General features: G+C 43.8%; 1 protein-coding gene across 4 annotated transcripts in view; it reads right to left on the bottom strand.

Annotated features, from left to right (window-relative positions):
* Positions 1-2,642: 2,642 nt before the first annotated feature.
* The window catches only part of FCHSD2 (FCH and double SH3 domains 2), a 95,055-nt gene continuing 77,481 nt past the window's right edge, over positions 2,643-20,216 (bottom strand). For 3 of the 4 annotated variants that reach the window (XM_075198538.1, XM_075198536.1, XM_075198537.1), the window contains 10 exons: positions 18,563-18,679; positions 16,968-17,072; positions 11,435-11,596; positions 8,376-8,510; positions 7,524-7,607; positions 6,364-6,541; positions 5,634-5,854; positions 4,737-4,866; positions 4,230-4,312; positions 2,643-3,632 (listed from right to left, as the gene is read on the bottom strand). In XM_075198538.1, the coding sequence (XP_075054639.1) occupies positions 3,549-3,632; positions 4,230-4,312; positions 4,737-4,866; positions 5,634-5,854; positions 6,364-6,541; positions 7,524-7,607; positions 8,376-8,510; positions 11,435-11,596; positions 16,968-17,072; positions 18,563-18,679 (1,299 nt within the window). In that variant the 3' untranslated portion in view covers positions 2,643-3,548. The remainder of the gene's footprint in view (positions 3,633-4,229; positions 4,313-4,736; positions 4,867-5,633; positions 5,855-6,363; positions 6,542-7,523; positions 7,608-8,375; positions 8,511-11,434; positions 11,597-16,967; positions 17,073-18,562; positions 18,680-20,216) is intronic. The other variant, XM_075198539.1, reaches the window with a different exon arrangement.

Below are 20,216 nucleotides of genomic sequence, written 5' to 3'. Positions count from 1 at the left end.
GAAAAGAATTTATATTTATAGCTGGACAATATGAGAGATTTTTTAAAATCAGTTAAATGTACATATTGCTCTAATTCAAATATACTGTACATATAGAGCATTAAGAGTACAGCCTGCATAGGAAGTCTCTGATTAATGTATACTTACACACGGGGAGGGGGCAAACATTACACAGACCGAACCGATAATGAACACGCTGCCTACAAATTCACTTGGAACGGGAGACACCACGGAGGAACAAAGTTCCTCTTCCCTCAGTGAAGTTACCGTCTCCAAGCAAGTTCTCTTGAAGGTTAATTCAGCTCACAATATGTCCCCCTCTTCCCTGTCTGTTGCAGTACACATTAAAACAGAATTCCATATGCATGAAACGCTGGGGCTACCGCAAAATTCTTTATAAACTCGGCACCATTTAAGCTCATTTTAGTTAAAGGTGTTTTATCATCAGATAATATTTTTTTTTCCCCAATTGGTTAAGGCCTACAGGCATGCATTTACTACAGCCGGAGAGCAGTGATTTAAGAGATTTAAGTCTGCCTTCTGCCATGCACACAGTTGTGGAAGCCATTTTGTGGGACAGAGTCCATGACTAGGAACATTGGTTCACCTCACAAAATGGCCGCTTCCACATTGTGCGGTGAAATGAATCTCCACATTTGGGTTTTAGCGTTTGGATATAGGCAATAAAACCAGCAATTGGTAGCTACACCCCCCACAAATGGAAAAAGGATAAAAACACAGCTTGCGTAGGATTTGTGTATAACTGAATTTTCCGATATGCGTCACTGATGACCTCAAAGTATAGCGGTCTTTACATTCAGTTTTAGAAGCTTTGTAGCTCTTCAATGAAGAAAGTAAACAAGCTAACAATTGAAACCCCCCCCCCCCTTCAAAGTGTACCCATCACATACAACCGGAGGCAGCCATTTTGCATGCTGGACCAATATTCAAGAGAATCCAGCCTGTCCATTCACCAAGATCTAACATCATCACTGAGACAGGAGACACTTTTACCTCACGCATCAGCGATGTCGTTAGTTCTTAGTAAACGGACGGGCTAAATATCGGCGCAGCTAAACAAAATGGCTGCCGCTTGGACATGAGAATCTGGGATGGCCACTGCAGATCCTAGACGAAATGAGCTGCGTAAATATTAATACAAAAAGTTAGTTACACTGATTCTGGATGATTAATTATTGGAGAGAGGTGCTCAGCCATATGTCTTTACAGCATATTCTATATATATTTATATATCTTTATTATTTTTATTTTTTTTTCCCAATATTTTTTTTTTTCGGGGTAGTAACGAGAGGAGCCAGCCCCTTAATTCCCTTTATGTCACCACTCCTATGGCCAACACCAGTCACCGACGTATTGCTCTGCAACGCACCAATGTTCTGTTTGGCAGAATTGTGTTCCAACGGATCGCTTCTTATCAATATACAGATGACTAGAGAAACAGGATCATTGTATCACATTCCTATGAACACAGTAATATACTGTACTAACACACATAATAGAAGTATTCTATGAGGACCTTCTACGAGCCTCCGTACAGGAGATGGGAGGTGCCTCAGACCAGCCCCCCGATTGGTGCAATCACAGCAGTGATATGTTTAACAGAAATATACAGTATTAACATTAACTTGCATTACATAAGCTTTGACCTAAAAGGCCTACTCAGATTGGATAGGAAAAAACACCAGCTTGCCGACAAAAGAACCCCACGCTCGTAGCCTAGTTATTACACGGTAATACCGTACAGACGCGCTCAACAAATGGTTTTGTCCAATCTTTGGCATTTAAAAAACACATTTTCATGGACAGATGTACGGCTGCTCTGCGCTACATTCACTGGAAGGTTTCATGCATCATGAATGGACCTCAAAATAGTGACCGCACAGTGTGTAAATACGATACGGACTTCAAAATTTAGAGGGAAGGAAAAGAAAACTGAGTACGGATAGCGCAGTCCTGCCCTGATATAGGTGTAGCTACCGGGATGTTACAGTGAGTACGGATAGCGCAGTCCCATCATGATAAAGGTGTAGCTACTGGGGTGTTACAGCGAGTACGGATAGCACAGTCCCGTCATGATATAGGTGTAGCTACCGGGATGTTACAGTGAGTACAGATAGCACAGTCCCGTCATGATAAAGGTGTAGCTACTGGGGTGTTACAGCGAGTACGGATAGCACAGTCCCGTCATGATAAAGGTGTAGCTACCGGGATGTTACAGCGAGTACGGATAGCACAGTCCCGTCATGATATAGGTGTAGCTACCGGGATGTTACAGTGAGTACAGATAGCACAGTCCCATCATGATAAAGGTGTAGCTACTGGGGTGTTACAGCGAGTACGGATAGCACAGTCCCGTCATGATAAAGGTGTAGCTACTGGGGTGTTACAGCGAGTACGGATAGCACAGTCCCGTCATGATAAAGGTGTAGCTACCGGGATGTTACAGCGAGTACGGATAGCACAGTCCCGTCATGATAAAGGTGCAGCTACTGGGATGTTACAGCGAGTACGGATAGCACAGTCCCGTCATGATAAAGGTGCAGTTACCGGGATGTTACAGCGAGTACGGATAGCCCAGTCCCGTCATGATATAGGTGTAGCTACTGGGGTGTTACAGCGAGTACGGATAGCACAGTCCCGTCATGATAAAGCTGTAGCTACTGGGGTGTTACAGCGAGTACGGATAGCACAGTCCAGTCATGATAAAGGTGTAGCTACCGGGATGTTACAGCGAGTACGGATAGCGCAGTCCCGTCATGATAAAGGTGTAGCTACCGGGATGTTACAGCGAGTACGGATAGCACAGTCCCGTCATGATATAGGTGTAGCTACCGGGATGTTACAGTGAGTACAGATAGCACAGTCCCATCATGATAAAGGTGTAGCTACTGGGGTGTTACAGCGAGTACGGATAGCACAGTCCCGTCATGATAAAGGTGTAGCTACTGGGGTGTTACAGCGAGTACGGATAGCACAGTCCCGTCATGATAAAGGTGTAGCTACCGGGATGTTACAGCGAGTACGGATAGCACAGTCCCGTCATGATAAAGGTGCAGCTACTGGGATGTTACAGCGAGTACGGATAGCACAGTCCCGTCATGATATAGGTGTAGCTACCGGGATGTTACAGTGAGTACGGATAGCACAGTCCCGTCATGATAAAGGTGTAGCTACTAGGGTGTTACAGTGAGTACGGATAGCACAGTCCCGTCATGATAAAGGTGTAGCTACCGGGATGTTATAGCGAGTACGGATAGCACAGTCCCATCATGATAAAGGTGTAGCTACCGGGATGTTACAGCAAGTACGGATACCGCAGTCCCGCTCAGAGACCGGTTAACCCAGCGTGCCCACGCACCGTGAGCAGCTTCACAACAGTCCATGAACACGTTCTCTGTGCCAGGCGAATGTCCAACACATCCTTGCGTCCGTCGCTCGGCTTTTCGACATGCAGAAGGTGCCTGAAACGCCCAGGACCAAATGACTCATTTGGGCCGTGATTGCAGCGGAGTTTCCAGGAGCCATTGTTAAACCAACGTAATCTCCACATCTTCTGTCTTCTCCGGGGGTCTCCGGTGAGACTGTGTGGGGGGCGGGGGTGCTGCTCGCACCTGCAATTAAGGAGCAACACCTATAAGGCAGGTCCTACCGTAAATTATACCAAGGAGTCACGTGACTAAATAAAGGCACTAGAGAAGGCCTGGCCAACCGATGGCTCTTCAGGTGTTGTGAAACTACAATGCCCAGCATGCCTTGCCAGTACATAGCCAGCTCACAGCTGTCAGGGCATGCTGGGACTTGTAGTTTCACAACACCTGGTGAGCCACCGGTTGGCCAGACCAGCGCTAGGCTATAGGCCAAGCACAGATCTAATTATAGTACACAAGTAACAGGTTTTACATCTCCTGTACATAATATCTAATAATTTACACCCTGATCACTTCAGTATCCAAAATGTATAAAGACGGAGGTTTTAGGATTCTGCAAAAGGCAGAAAGTTATCAGTAGTAATATCCTTACAACTAAGACGAGGGCCCCTATGGAGATCTGTAATAAAATACCCCACACCCATTCTCCTCTGTGTAACAGACCTTGTGAGATGTGAAATGTCAAAGGGCCACATTGAAAGTGAACGTCTGTCAACAAGAAATTAAATTACATTGCAAGTTTCAACTTCTTTTAATTAAAACAAACAAACGCAGACTTACAGGGCGTAACTTGCCGTGAAACCCGTCAGGGGTGGTCCGCGGAGGCTGGGGTGCTGGAGGGGATTCCAAAGCTACGTTATTTTCTAAGGGAATGAAAAAAATTCAAAAAAAGAAAAAAACTATTTAGGATGTCAAAAGTGCCAAAATCCAATACCCAATACCATGTCCCACTCCCTGAATCTGAGCAAACGCAGGTTTACACCAGACGGATTGTATGCAGAGTGTTCATCTGCTTTACCTGTATAAATATATCACACTTAATAAGACATCTTCTCCTCCATTCACAAATATACCGTTGTCTGTATTTGCAGACGCAAAAAACTTATATAGCAGAAAACATTATATACACATCTATAAGTCACTAGTAATGGTTGTTCTACCACTCGGGTACCAGGAATACCCCCTATTAGTACCCGTGTGCACTGATTGTACACGAGCCCACCAGTGGAGCCCACCGAGAAATAGAGACAGACAGAATAAACAAGTGACATTATATCCTGTCCTTACCAGCCATGGATGGGGAGCGAGGGAAGTACAGGGGGCCGCTCTTGTCCGGACTGTATAGCGGACTGGTGGGAGGCTGGTCATACAGTGGAAGCGCGGGGAGAGAGGTCTGCGGTTTGGGGGTAGGAGATACCTGTGAAGAGGAGGAAGTTTATTAGTATAATATTATAGGTCAACTAACCCTTATACACCATGTTAAAGGGGCATCCCGACCTCACCCCCCATGAGGACTAGGTTATATTTATGGTAGCAACGATGACCCTCAAAAACATCCGAAATATTCCCAGTATTGGGCATTCCGCGGAAGGAAGCTGCTACTTATCATAGGACGACAGCTGCTCCAACTACAGCTGCGGACATGGAATTCTGACGGAAAAGGACATTACTGCTGTCTGTCCGAGTAACAAATCTCCCAGACGGACGTCTCCACAGGTGACGGATCCTCGTGCCATTACTGACTGTTATATGGCAGGGTGCAGTAATTACTGTGATGGCGGAGTGCCCCATTATAATATATCACTAACTAACCCCTGACCTTACTAGTGATTGTACTCTCAGAGCTGGGTGTATAACAGAACGATCCCAGGTATCATAGTTTCCCCCTCGCACATCCCCAGCTTCAGATGATCTGAAAATAGTTAATGTAACATTTGTTTTCCCTGTAATTCAAATGTCAGTGATTCATAAATTTAAGACCAGGTATGTGGGGGGAAAGAAGATTAAGTAAATTTAAAGTTTGGCTACAGAAAAACAATTTTTAAAAGCTCCTCAAAATTCCCTTTAACCAGTTTTCCCAGCGGTAAAAATAACAGCACCGTCCGCTTGTAAATGGGAGCCGCCCGCCACGGCGCTGTGACCCCCACGTGTGACTGTCCGAAGAGGGAGAACAATGGGCTCTACCTGAATATCTTCCATCCACTGAGAGTCGCCGTTCTCAGACCCGGCTAATTCTTCCACCAACACGGATGGGAAAACTCCGACGCGGCCGTTGAACTCCCCTTCCCAGAAACCGTCATCGTCCTGATTCTCCTTGTTGAGGATGCGTATGATGGCCCCTTCCGGGAACGACAGCTCGTCTTCCGTCTGTCCGTCGTAATCATAAAGTGCTTTCACAAAACAGACTGCAGACACACGGAGAGAGGACAGACATTTATACATCATATAATGGTCACATGTAGAAATGAAATTGAGAAATTACCAATAGATAATGCAGGAGACTCTCAGGTGGCATCTACGCCCCAGTACCCCCAAACACCTTATATTCCTTCCTAAATAATTTCAGATTTAAGCAGCACCCAGTTGACAGGTCACTGTACCCTGCATAGGGCAGGGTAAGTTTTCAATTTTGGGGTATTAACATATAACATACACCTCTGTTCTATAACGTACCGTGTTACAGTACACACCATTAACCCCTTCACTGCCTGTGGCGTACTATCAGCATTTAACCCTTTGCTGTTAGACAGGGTGGTGGGGCGAGATACAGAGATGACGTTCAGCCCCCTGACTGGTGCTGAGACCCCCAGCCCCTCCTGCTTCACTGTCAGATATGTTTGTTATATCGTGTGACCCTAGTATAAGCCGCTGCTGATCTGTTATTACACCCGGCTGAGGTTAGTAAATCAGTTACCGCTGGAGTCTCCGTTCAGGCTTCCCGAGACCATCTCGGCATCGTTAGAATTGCTGGAGGTGTGAGAGCGGCTGTCCAGGGCGGCCAGGGACTGCAGCATGCTCAGCAGGCTGTTAGACGTGGGGAACTGGAGATACTTCTCCGGGACGTATCCCACCTGCCCAGATTTATTCCGTGCCTGGCGGGGAACAGACAACGATGAAGCAGCAGCGATATTAGTGACAAGGAAGAGACATAAAAACATAGATCTACTCCAGACCACGTTACATTTTCATCACCTCATCCCAATTACATTACACAGTAATACACCACGTGCACCCCAAGTTCTACAGGTTACCCAGAATCTCCTCCCAATCACTGACTCACACAGAGCGATAAGGCCCTCTAGCACCAGATACCTCGCTTCCAGGTACCATCACCGATGCTCCCTAACGATATACAAAGTCACTACAACGGATATGTAAAATACTTACATAATACTTTTATGTCTGCGCTATACAGCGACTGCTGCTTCTATCTGCACCCATCCATAAACAGATGGGCTTACCCCCCGCCACACTGAATTCAATATAATACCACCTACGTGGCACAGATCAACCCCCCAAATTGCTCCAGAACATTCCCAGCCATAGACATTTACAGCAAGGGGAACAGACAACGGCTTCAAAATAACTTATTGTCTCTTATTTCAGCTCTTTGAGGACACAGTGATGTCTGCGTGACGACCCCCGTTCTCAATTTTTAATGCATTTTCACAGTTAAATACCAGCCGCAATTAACCAAAAGTTTCCCGTTGCATTTGCTGGGTGCCTGTGATTTGGGTAGCACAGTGGTTAGTATTGTTTCCTCACATTGGTGGGGAGATTAGTTTGATTCCAACCAGGGAACTACCTGTGTGGAGCTTGGCATGTGGAAGGAAACCCACGCAAACACAGGAAGAACATACAAAAACATACAGATTGGTTAACTGGTTAATCCAACGGGCAGGGACTGATGTCCACATATTCTCTGTATAGCGCTGTGTAATATGATTTGCGCTATATAAACTAAAACAGTTTATCATTCAATGTATTCGATTCTGAGCAACCTTGAGAAACGAGAACATCTCACAAACACTTACAGAAGAATCCCATAAAGAGTTTAGAATACATCATTCATACCTTGACCCAATCTTCCATGTCTCCGTCTTCGATCACTTCCAGCATCTCATGTTCCTCGATAGTCAGCTCATCTGGCTGGGACGCCTGGAACACAGAGAGGAGACTTTATGCCGAGAACCTTATCCGTCCCCTTTCCTGTCTGATAATATGAAGTCACGAGACAAAGCTTTACTTCCTAACGTCCCATCAATATCTATTGTTGGGTATCATGTATCCGTCAGTAGAGGTAGATCTCCCCAAACTAAGCCCTGAGTAGGGGGGCCCTTCAGTAACTGGCAGTCTGGGACACCCGTTGGAAAGAAGAAAACAAACCAAACAGACAGCCTGCAAAACTGCTAACAGACAAGCGCCAGACATTGGACCCCAAAAGTGAGAGATAATTCTTAATACAAATGTCATTTTTTGGGATTCCGTCATTAAGAAGGAGGTGGGTGTATGTTTGAGAATTGCAGAGACATTCTAAAAGCTGTTGCACCTCTGTATGCCAGAATATACAAAGCATAGAGACAGTCGGAGCCAAGCGGTCTGCAGAGGAGAACACACGGTATAGATTCCAAGCAATGTTGGACAGATGCCGGAGTGACCCACACAGCAAGTTCTTTAGAACATCCAGCAATCTATTCAGTACAAGAATGTGATCTATTGGGTCACGTGATAAACGTTCTAGGCAGGAGCTGGCCAACCAGGAACTATCAGGGCAAGCTGAGCTTTGTAGTTCCACAGCAATTACAGTGTCACAAGCCTGTTGTAGGCTAGACCTTGCCACCCACTAGCACTTGCAGAACAACAACTAGAGATCTGCAGGGCGCCGGTGGGCGACGTACGCAGGACACATGGGCATGAAGCACAGACCTGGTAGGAGTAGATGACTTTGCAGGTCAGCGGATAATTCCTCAACGTTCCAGAAGGACTTGAGCTACTGTCATCATAAGCATCCATGCTGTCCTCCAGCTCCTCGCTGTCGTCTCTATCCACATCCGCGTTTCCCTGTGCCGCAAAAGGAGAAACTCATTAATGAATAAACAGCAAATCCATGCACAGGAAACAGAAAATAATTAGGTTTCTGGAGCTACGACGACATCACACATTATATGAGTAGTATGGCAGGAGAGGAGAGGATCGGGGGGGCAGAGCCTGTTTATTGATTACATCCAGACAGACAGTTCGGAGTAAAATGTCTTTGGCAAATTAAACCTAAAAGCGCTTCATGTAAGCTGGGATGACACCTAACCTCAGCATTCAGCTGCACAGCATTGGTTCTGGCATTTTGTGGGTATTTTCGTTAATTCCTATTTACACAGATTTCCAAAACACATAATTGGCTGCAAAAAAATGTACAAAGTGTCAGGAAGGTTTGTTCACCTTGGCTATAAATATCTCACATTTCCTAAGACACGCCAAACTCCATACTTCTTGGCGTGCACTAATCCCAGAAATATGCAGCTGCCGGGAGAGTCAAACATTTCTGGAAAAGTTAGAAAACCAAACCACAAAGAAAATAAGTAACAGGCATCAAAACAAGATGGATGATCTGTGTGTCTCACACACATTATACAGCTGCCTCTTACAGTCTGTGCTCTGAAAGCGCCAATTGGCTGCAGGTTGGCCTAGTTCTGTGAATGTTCTAATGATCTGATTGGCTGCAGGTTGGTCTAGTTCTGTGAATGTTCCAATCATCTGATTGGCTGCAGGTTGGTCTAGTTCTGTGAATGTTCCAATCATCTGATTGGATGCAGGTTGGTCTAGTTCTGTGAATGTTCTGATTGGATATGGGTAACTTCTAGCCCCACCCATTTCAACGTTACTTACACATAGTTCAACGAGAAACAAAATACAGTAGGTTTTCATGCTTCAATGAAACAAACCAAAAATGGCAAAGCCATTATTTTTATAATATACAACACATGAGGACATTTAACGGTAGGAGCAGCCTCCAAAAGTTAATTGCAAATAAATGTAAATCTAATATCTCAACTCTATACAGCTCCTCAGGCGTCACTGGACCACCTCTGGTCTGTTCAAAAGGAGATATTTTCGGACAACCTTTAGGTCACAACAATCGTTCTTTTAAATGTCATGTGCCGCAGGCTCCGTGGAGTCGGAGCAGCTTCAAAGACATAAGTTTGGTTCAACAGAAGTTGCCGTGTTTGCAGTTGCTATTTAGGAGACCATCATTTAAAAAGTGGCAAATTTAGCTCAGGTAATTAAAGAATTCCCGTTTAATGTAAAAGTTAATGACAAAGCAAAGTGTAGGCTTCCAAACCTCTCATCCCACACAAGCAAACTCGCCTACTCCCAGGACTCTCGTGTTGGTGATTTATTTACATTTCCACAGATGAGCTGGTTAATTGACCGGTACTTCTGAACCGCACACCATTACCTTGTACATATTCACTGGTTGGACCATTAACTTGTAAAAGATAAAACTCCTAATGTTATTAGAGCACACAGACTCAACAGCTTAGAAAAACCTTACTGCTTAATCAATGTGACCTCCCGCTGTGTCGCTAAACCAAAGCAAGACAATCTATCTACAGACCCAGCACCATATAATCACAATACACACACTGTATCTTCTAGACATCCTTAGTTTCTGAAGCCTGAGCCATCAGCTTCAGCGAAACAAATAAAATGACAAGAAATCATTTTGATAAACCCATCCGCTAAATTGGATATCGCCATCACAATGTAGGTATCAGAAAGTAACAAAGATTTAGCCTTCCCAAAAAGTTAGATTGCCAAGCAAACTTTATGCCACATTTCACAGAAATACGTCCACAGGGTGGCGCTGTTTCATGGACTTAGAGGATATAATATGACACGTGATGTTCGACAATGGGAGAAATGTGATTGTTTTGTATTTTGTGGCACACTGTGAAAGAATAGACATTAGATTGCGGTCATGAAACCGCGAGTAATCTCTTTAAAGGTGGTCGTGCAGCCTTCTCCCCTCCCAGCGGGGCCCCCGGGTGCTCCCCTCCCCCTTACAACCCAGGTCAAAAACAGGTTCAAAACATTGTGGCTTGTGATTGGTCCTCCTGCTCACACCACCAGTCTCTGCCAATATATACGTTGGTTTACAAAATTAAAGCTCCACTACGACCTAGTAAGTTTGGTCTTTTTAAAAAGTGACCCTCTCCGTAGGCAGAACCTTGAAAGTGGCTTTAAAATTGCCAGAATTCACCCCGATGACCAGATGGTAAAATACAGCCAAAAATGGCTCTCACTACGGGCACCTCCTGCACTAAAGCAGATCCGCTGTCGTCCTGGAATAATTGTGCGTATTTGTCTGGTGCTCAGTGCTGGCATCACTACAGAGAGACGGAGACACGGCAGTGTGCGAGGGACAACGGTGTGCGAGAACTGACAGACATGACACCGAATATAAAATACCATTGTAAAACTGGTATAAAATATACTAGTGGCTTATACTGCATTTAGATCTGAAGTATCTGGTATCTATGTGTTCTTGGCTAAGGGGTAACGTTTTCTAACCTTTAAAATTGAGAGATCGAGTGCTTAAAGGAAAACACCATTTTTTTAATGCAACAGATGTTGCATAGATTTTTATTTTTTTTATCCAGAAGGAGAATAATGTCTGAGAATCTTCTTACCCCCACACTAGCAAATTGGAGAAAACAGCTCAAAACTATTTAGGACGTTGATGTACGTTATATTAATGTTACGTTGACCTTTTGCTGCAGAGATATTGTCAAACCCGTAAACTTGCCAAAACACCCGCTGTAACATAGCAAACACTAAAACGAATTCAAACAAACAGTCCAAATGTTCTGCAAAAACATCCCTTGGTCCAACATGGACACCAAAATACTTCGCAAAGCTCCACTTTATACAGCTCATTGGAGGACCCTGTCGGACATTGTATCACTAGACAGGAAGAGTGACTGTACCAAGTGAGAGGAGCCATTATTGATCATGGTGGGAAGTGTCGCCCATCGCTCGTTCTCCAGTTCTTCCATCACCTGGTTCATCGCACTCTTCAGCCACGTGTCCACGGAGACACCAGTCTGTCTTAAGAGGTCAAGACGGGATTCGGCCTTCAGCTTCGTAATCTGTCACGAGAGAGAGAAGAACAGCGATAATCAGAATTTTGTAATAAATGTTACAGATCAAAAGTTAAAGATGAACCCAAAACAGTCAGACTTCCCGCGAGCGGCGAGACCAGGAGAACATTGCTCATTGAACTCTTTCTTCTACCTCCCATGAGTCAGACAACGGACCATGTTCCGCGGCATCTTCATGTCGGCCAGGGGAAATATTAATGTATGATGTTTAGCATTAGAGAACAAGACATGTAGCCATTGTACCTAAAGCTGGACGTTCTGATTAGATAATGCTAAAATTGTCCATTCAGCTTGAGGCTTCCTTGAAATTATATGGACTATATGGCAATACTGCAGATCTGTAAAGGGGAGATTCAATTCCCCCACCTTGTTCTGAAGACCCACACGGGGTACCAATCACCGATAAAATTACCGTACTAACGTAAATTTCTGCTTGCGGCTCAGGGAGCTTTGAGCAAAAGACAGCGTTGAAATTACCGTAATATTGTGCATCAATTACCGTAGTAACTGTAATGATGCGCACCCCGCGTTGTTCTTCAGAACAACATGGGGGAATTGAATATTCCCCTAAAAGGTACACTCAAAGACATACTATATATATTTAAAAATAAGAATTATACTTTGTTTTTTTCCCTCTGTACGTTATTTGGATTAACTAGAAACAACATTTAATAAACAAAGACGCCTGAAAGTCTGCAGGATTATCAGGATATAATATGGAACTATGCAATAACAATAAGGACAAATGCCAGCTATGCTTTATTTTATGAGGCAAAGCAATAGGAGACAAAATCAGCGGGAACAACTCTATAAAACCAAAGACGAGAGAACGATACGTATGGTTTACGCTGTTAAACACGTGTTACGACCCAAAACATCACAGCTGGAGAACTATTTAATACAAATCTGCAGCAGCCAAGAACCTCCTCCAGCAAACATGCAAATCCGGAAGTTAATTGTAATACATACTAAGTCCTTGTACACCGGCGTTGTCTTGGCTCCTGCTACATGCGTTGTGATCAGCATTTTGAGGTCCTCTGTGCACTTAACTTAAAAGCATTGAATTGATGATGCAAAAACCCCCCCCAAAAAAACCCTAAACGATGGTAAAACTATAAGTGTGTATGTTACTGAAAACAGACCTGTGTTTGATGTGTGATATATCAGCGCTAATTTCATGCATTTTACTTCTACACCAGTGGGTAGGAGGCCCTAATGATTTATTTTTAAAGATAATAAAACTCTTTGCCCTGCCCACCAATCAGAGAAAGTTCTTTTTACACCCAGCATTCGTGATGTTCTGTTAGGACAACTTAATCCGAGGAAGTGGCTTTACCATAAACAGATGCATAAAACTATTACTAATTATATATTCATAATAATTCAAATTTTTATATGGAGATGCTGTTGGAGTGATCAAATAAAGGTTCAGTTATTGTGCGAGTATGCGCAGGACACAGTATTCGGCTCAACACAGATAATTTGCTAAAAATAAAGATTCTTCAACAGTATATTCTCAAACCAGCTGTTAGGGGAAATGAAACAGGGCGATATAGATTTTCAATAAAGCTCTGTGTGTTCCTACAGAAGATAGGACCTGCGCGGCACAAAACAGACAGGAGTAGCAGCTTGTATAGATGTGTGGATTATATACTGCCCAGCACAGAGAGGTGACTCATCAGGACAGTGTTTGGAAGTGCATTTGGAAATCTGGGCCCTCACGAGAAGATGGAATCACTACTGGAAAGCAGTTGGCAAACTGCGCAAGCACGGAGATATACCGCAGCAGGTAACTTGGTTAGGTCTACGGGCTCCTTAACCGTATGGGGTCACCGCAGATGGGTTTGGAGAACGGATCTTTATTTTAAGACTCTACATCAGCAGCTAAAAGCTGTAAACATACAACGGCTACATGAACATGAAAAGCAGTCAAGGTGATCGTCAATGTCACCCTTCTACAAAAAAAAAAAAAGTTGAGTCTCAGCCCGTCATGATACCGACTTGATTATCATCTCCTTGTACCGACAAGGGACGTTTCTATTCAACCTTGTCTTGGCTGCAGTTTGGGCTGAACAGTCTTTATCAAGTTTTTTTAGTTAATTCTTTTTACAGAAAGCGATACACAAAATCTCTCACAGACAATATCAGAGCCCAGGTCACATGCAAGGCCAGAAACACAATCTTCCGCACCAGTGTCACAGACACAGACGCCGCGCCAGAGGCAATTCGCTTACAAATAAAAAGCAAAGTGTAAAACGATACAAACAATAAGTAACTTAATACTTCTATTATCTCATTCAGAGGATGCAAAATGTGTTTTATGGCCGTGTCATTTAGAGGGGTGAAGAGGTGATGGGTTTTCCTTGGGAAAATCCACTGTCCAGTCAACCACGAAGATTAATTTACAAGTGTCAGACAGAAATATCTGGCAGGTACAAGGGCCATGTCCACTCAGCTGTGCTATTTACCTCCCCCATATCATCCACTTTCCCAGACACCAGCTGGTGTGACGAAGATACAAGATCTCCCTATGTACGGAGATGAACATGTGACCGATCGAGATGCTGGTTTGGTGCTTCTAGTAACGAGATGTAACTAGATCCACCTACGTTTCCTGCAGAAATGCTCCCCAAGAGGAGAGAGTATGGTCGCAAGTGACATCATATTGCCCAAAGTCAGAAGGGCATGCTGGGGCTTGTGGTCCCCCATCTGCAAAAGTTTCTCAAGTCTTGTTCGTCCATGCCATGTGTAATTGCTTAAAATCAACAATTTCTGTACACTTTATCAATGAAAACAAATATAAAACTGAAACTGTACAAAAAAGTGTGTAAGACATCTGTAAAGGAAAATCTACACCACCCCAGCTTCATGAAACCTTTTATTTTCAAGAACAATATATAAAAATAAGACACAAAAATAAGATACTATTTTATATGGTGATTAAAGAGAAGTCACAGGCCAAATATACAGTGCAAGGAAACAGCGGTGCTTACAGACAACTGGCCATAGTGAAAGCGAAGCACCCAAATTTTAAATAGGAGTGAAACTCGCAACAACGTAATTTTGGCAAGGGGAGGGAGGGAACTGGGAGGAGGATGGGGGGACTGGAGAAGACGGAGACCAGAGGCGGTACCCCCAGCAAATCAAAAATGATGCTATACAACAATGAACCCAAACTAAAGGCTAGGATTAAAGGAAAAATGTCCGAAATGTCTTGTGAAGGATCACTGGGGGCAGAGAGAATGTTATAGATAAACCAGTGACACCAGATTTGGGAAAATTTGTAGGTCTTTAAATATGCAGAGATTGTTTCCATGGATACCAAATTTTATTATTAAGGAGATACTGTCTCTTGTTGAGGAACAAGACATCTGACTGCATTAAGGATCTGCACAGAGAGTTTATCAAAGTTTTTATCAAGCCCCTCCAGCGGGGAGCTGAGGAGAAGAGACCAGGGACACTTAGAAATCTGAATTTTGGTGATGTCACTAATGAGGGTGGTCACATCATCCCAAAACTGAGCAATCTTTGGGCAGGACCACCAAATAAGGAGGAAGGACCCCACCTTGCCACCACCTCTCCAACATTGCTCAGAGGTCGTACTGTAGGTCCATTTCAACCATGCTGGAACCAGATACCACCTAAAGTATATTTCTCCTCTTTAACCAGGGAAGAGACTGAAGTCTTAGAGAATCCCTCGCTCATTGTGGTCCAGGTATCCTCGGGTGGTCTCCCCAAATCAGCTTCACAAGTGAATTCATGTACAGGGGCAGCAGCCGGTTTAGTGGTGATAAGGAGATTATAAAGAATGGAGAGAATATCTTTCGCAAGACGGTTGTGAACACATTTTAAAAATATTTTTTAAACTACAACTCCCAGAATGCTTTGCCCACAATACTGTTTGCTTTTTTTCCCAAGCTCCCCAGAGTCTGGGCACAATGGAAAGAGACACACATTGCGTGACTGCTTCCAACATAAATATCTGATCTATCAAATGATTCCTCCTAGAGGACTGAACACAGCGCAGAAGTGTTTCCCATGAGTATGCAAAAAATGTTAATGTAAATTAATTAAAAACACTGCATTAATCTCCGGAGACTAATTCTAGGGAGAGACAGCTGCATTGCAGTTCATAGTTCAATAGCTGGGATTCTATGTTGCAAGGATGACAGCTTGTGTGCATGCATTGTACTAGAGATATTAGATAGCAAAGAGTCACAGATAGGACAAGGGTTATATCTGCAAAACGGACGCTTAAGTCTCTTAATGGACATTTTCATTAGGACGCGCTCAGCAAGCCCCTCAGCCTGAGTGTATTAATACACTGCAAACCTCACCCTCCAATCACTGTATACTGTCAGATGAACGGGCTGCTACACTCAGTGTTCCGTCATTTACTGCAACCCTCAACGTTCCGATTTGTTACTGGAGCTCCCGGTCCGTCAGCCGAGCCGCCCGCTGCATATAACCATCTACAGTAACTGCTACAGCTCGCTGCAAAATGAATACGTCTGCAACACCAGGTTATAATTACTTCTATTTGTAACAGTACCAATTAAAGCCTAATTAAAGCCAAGTATACATGTATAAGTATACATGTATAAGTATACATGTAAGCTGGAAACGCGCTGGCAAGGCTCGCTTGTGTGTTTAGGCAGAGCGGAGAAGAGGGTAAATACAAGGAAACGTGCACAGCCAGACCACACATTACAGAAAGAAAGCTTTATTGTAATAGAAAAGCAATGATTCTAATAACACGTTTATGGCTCCAGAGTGGGCTGCATAGAAAATAATATAATTACTACTTAAAGCTCTGAGTTATAGTATTCTACAGAAACCTCTCCTATAGTGCACTGAAAACAGCTCGATGTGCGGGATAGCAGAGGTAATGTACACTGGCTCTCATTACACCTGGTTTCCTGTCGTGCAGTGACGGCGATGCCCCTATCATCGGAGTGGCAAGGGGCACCCACGGACCCAATGCAGCGCCAATACCTGGATATGACGCCAACTAGTGGTTGTAGTGGGTTACTGCACGTGCACCATTTGTCCCTGCTGATGTATCCAGCTCTATAGGTTTATTTAAATTTACCAGTGTGGCCTCAGAAAGGAGACAGCCGCTTTGTAGTCGACTCTTATTAAGAGTTAACCTTGTGGGGACTGAAAATTACCAGGATCTCACATTTAATTTCCCCAAATTCTGCACCAGTTAAAAAAAAAAAAAATAGTTACTACAATTACATAGCGTGGCTGTGACAACTGTGCACATTACTGGCAGATCTGTACAAGGAATAGAGCGAGCCACACACAAACCCGCAAACAGTGTTATAGGTTAGTATATATAGATATTACGGGCTACCTCCGCTTTGCGAATGCTCTCTTTCGCTTCTTCAATCCTCTGTTCCAGGTCCGTCCGGCCTTGTTCTGAAGCCGGCGTGCTTTGGCATTCCAACTCATCCAGCGCCTGCACAGAGGAAGGTACAGAGATTAACAGAGGGGTATTTCAGTTACCTACAGCAGATTGGACATACGAACTTGTGTTTAACAGACGACATGCCCAGGGCGTGGGGATTCGCACACAGCCAGCCGCCCAGTGGATAGATCGTACAATACCACCGTACAATAATGTCTTAGACATCAGCTAGTAGGAGAATGGACCATGACTATAACACCAGTCCTGTTTTTACAGCATGGACCTGCCCAGCCCCACACAGATCTTCCCACTGCATCGTATACAATTTGCCGATTGCAGGCCTCACAATAATCCTGCATTTTATAATTTTACAATCTAAAAAACACCCTGTGTACCTGTATATGGAAAGCAGACTTATGACCCAAGTCCTAGAACATATCATTTCTACCTACGGCTAGAGCATATGCAAAAGAATGTAATCAGCTGCTGCAGAAGCTCTTTAAAAATATAGCCGTCAATCACTTTCACATCTTCTGCAAAGGGTTCTTATCTGGGTCTGTTCAGTCTTTGTATTGCCACAATATAGTATAGTAAAGAGGCAATTGCTTATAGTATGGAGTATTCAGGCTGAATTCGACAGGGATAACACTGGAGCCCCCAGCAAATTATACTGAAAAAAGTTATGGATTCAAATGTTTAGACGGGGAAAAGGCTAGAATATCGTCACGTGTGTACAGGGTAGAGCTTCATTACAGCCAGCAAGCCCAGCATAATGCTGCAGTGTTTAAGACTGAGTACTTGTCACAAACTAGGTGACAAATTGGCTTTAAAGGGTGCAGCATCTAAAAGACATTCTTAGTATATCCCCTAAAAGCCCATGGGAGGCAATGGAGGTATAAACCACTGGTTTGACTGATACACCAGACTCCATGTCCTTTCAGTCCCGAAGGATGAATTAAAGATTCAATTATTCAAATGGAAAACAAAACAAAAAAAAAAACAACCAGACTTGCAAACTGCACTTTTATAAGTCATGGCAGCGTTAAAATGAATCGCTCCTCTGCGAGATGCTTACAATGAACAGTCGCTCTCTTGTGTCAATCCCTGTAAATACAAAATATGCTAATTTCATCTGCAAGGAAACCAGAGGATTCTGGGTACCCACTTTCCTAGCAGATTCTCTAGTGTTTTGGGTCTTGGAACCTTCCCTGCATGATTTTTTACAAGTTAAACCACTGAAACTCTAGAACAGCCCACGTCTGCTGAGAATGTCAGCAGCACGTAGGCGTGAATATAACAAAACTGTGCAGATGGACCACGACTGAACGAACCACACGATCCAGCACCCCCTGGAGTGGCCTCTACAGAGCGTTACTACAGTATCGTGGAAGGGTTGGATTAATTTTCCGTTGTGTAACTAGTGTTCGTCTTGTGCACGTTTTTTTTTCCCACACTTAATCTCCAGTAATACAATACAAACACCGTAGGATTTACAGGAGGACATTGTGGCGGCCGGACGCCATTTCCGCGGCTATACCTACACGCTGGCTGTGGATGATGTTCTTATGCTCTCGTGCCACCCGCGTGGCCCACTTCCGCGCCTCCTTGTTCAGGCTGTGTTCTTCCGTGGTGCCAGTCTCAGATTCCAGCTGTCGGCTCTGCAGGACAAAACACACAGGTTGTCTATTTAACACGAGCGCCCAACGACTTCCAACAGAAGTCACCAGGTCACATTAACCAGCAAGAGAACGAGCTGCGAGTTACTGCGATGGGGAGAACACAGAGCAGGGAGGGGCATTACACACTGCATCGATGCGGGACTATGTGGATATACTTTTGATATGAGATGTACCTCTACCCTATTACCAAGAGATCTTACTACCGAGGCACCCTAGCTGCCGAAACGTGGACCTACAATTTTAGATTTAGTAAATCTGAGTCGGGGCATGCAGAAAGATGCACTGTTGGATGGACGATGTCGCCAACACCGGCTGTGACGCATCACACGACCATCATCAGTGAATTCTCCTACATACGCGGATCGGAACAGATCTTTAACCCTTCAGTCAACTTTTTGGGTGTGGGGGTAGTAATGGGCGGTTATTGACCTGAGAGGGAGGGCATTCCACATTAAAAATGAACAATTACTACCCCCGCCCCCCAAAAAAGGGATGGTCGGAAATAAAAATTAAGCAGAAGATAAAGGCTGTAAAATAAATAAATTTATAGTGAATTGTAGTACAGATGCAGGCTTTGTAGTATTACATATACAAATATTATATATATATATGGGATAGTTATCCCATATACCCTATAGTATTGTGGGGAACCTGGTGATATTGCTGTGATTTTTGCAGTATTACACTATGTTTGCTGTTTTCCTGTATTTTGTATGGATCGGTGGAGATCTGGAGGACTAAAGGCAAAGCACAGATTACTCCATTATCTTCTGTAAAGTTTATCATCTACAACTTCATGGTATGCAAGTTATTGCTCTATTCCACACTATACAATTGATAATACACTCAGGCGCCCTGCTTGTTCTTCTGTTACAGCAATATATATATATATATCTATCTTACATTTCACATTATCTCTTCCCCTTCCACAACCCGGCTATGTGAGATTACCATACCCCTTAGGTTCAGAGTGACCCACAACAAAAAAACCTGTGCCATAGGGGGTCATTTGTCTAATCATAATAAGATACAACGTAATACACTTCTCTCTCAAAGAGCATAATCCCGGCAGCTTGTGTCAAGGAAATATATTACACTGCAATTGTGCAGTGTTGTGATTTTGTCCGTTCATTGATTGGCCAGATCCGTGGACACAGAGGTGTAAATCTGGTGGTAGGGGATTAATACATCCTAGTTTGGTTGTACAGCAACAGGTCATTGGCCAATCAGTGATCTAATCTGACCCAAGCTGCTTTTCACACGACAGATTGATTGTTCACTGACCCACGCACAAGATAATCTTAGGTGAATTTTAAGATCCACTCCCTCTATCCAACATGGAAAAATACTTTTCAACAGATCACTCGGCAAGATTACATATTTCGGGCACAATGAACAGGAAGTACGTATATTGTATTACTATACATTCAAAGTAATTGGAGTTCAGTCGCTCTTTGTCTACGTTGCGTAGTTTAATTCTGCCCGACCCGTAGGTCCTACAGGTTAATGATGGTCA

Source organism: Mixophyes fleayi, chromosome 2 (assembly GCF_038048845.1).
Source record: "Mixophyes fleayi isolate aMixFle1 chromosome 2, aMixFle1.hap1, whole genome shotgun sequence".
Lineage (NCBI taxonomy): Eukaryota > Metazoa > Chordata > Amphibia > Anura > Limnodynastidae > Mixophyes > Mixophyes fleayi.
The sequence above is the reverse complement of the archived record's forward strand: the minus strand, read 5'-3'. Positions and strand labels throughout refer to the sequence as shown.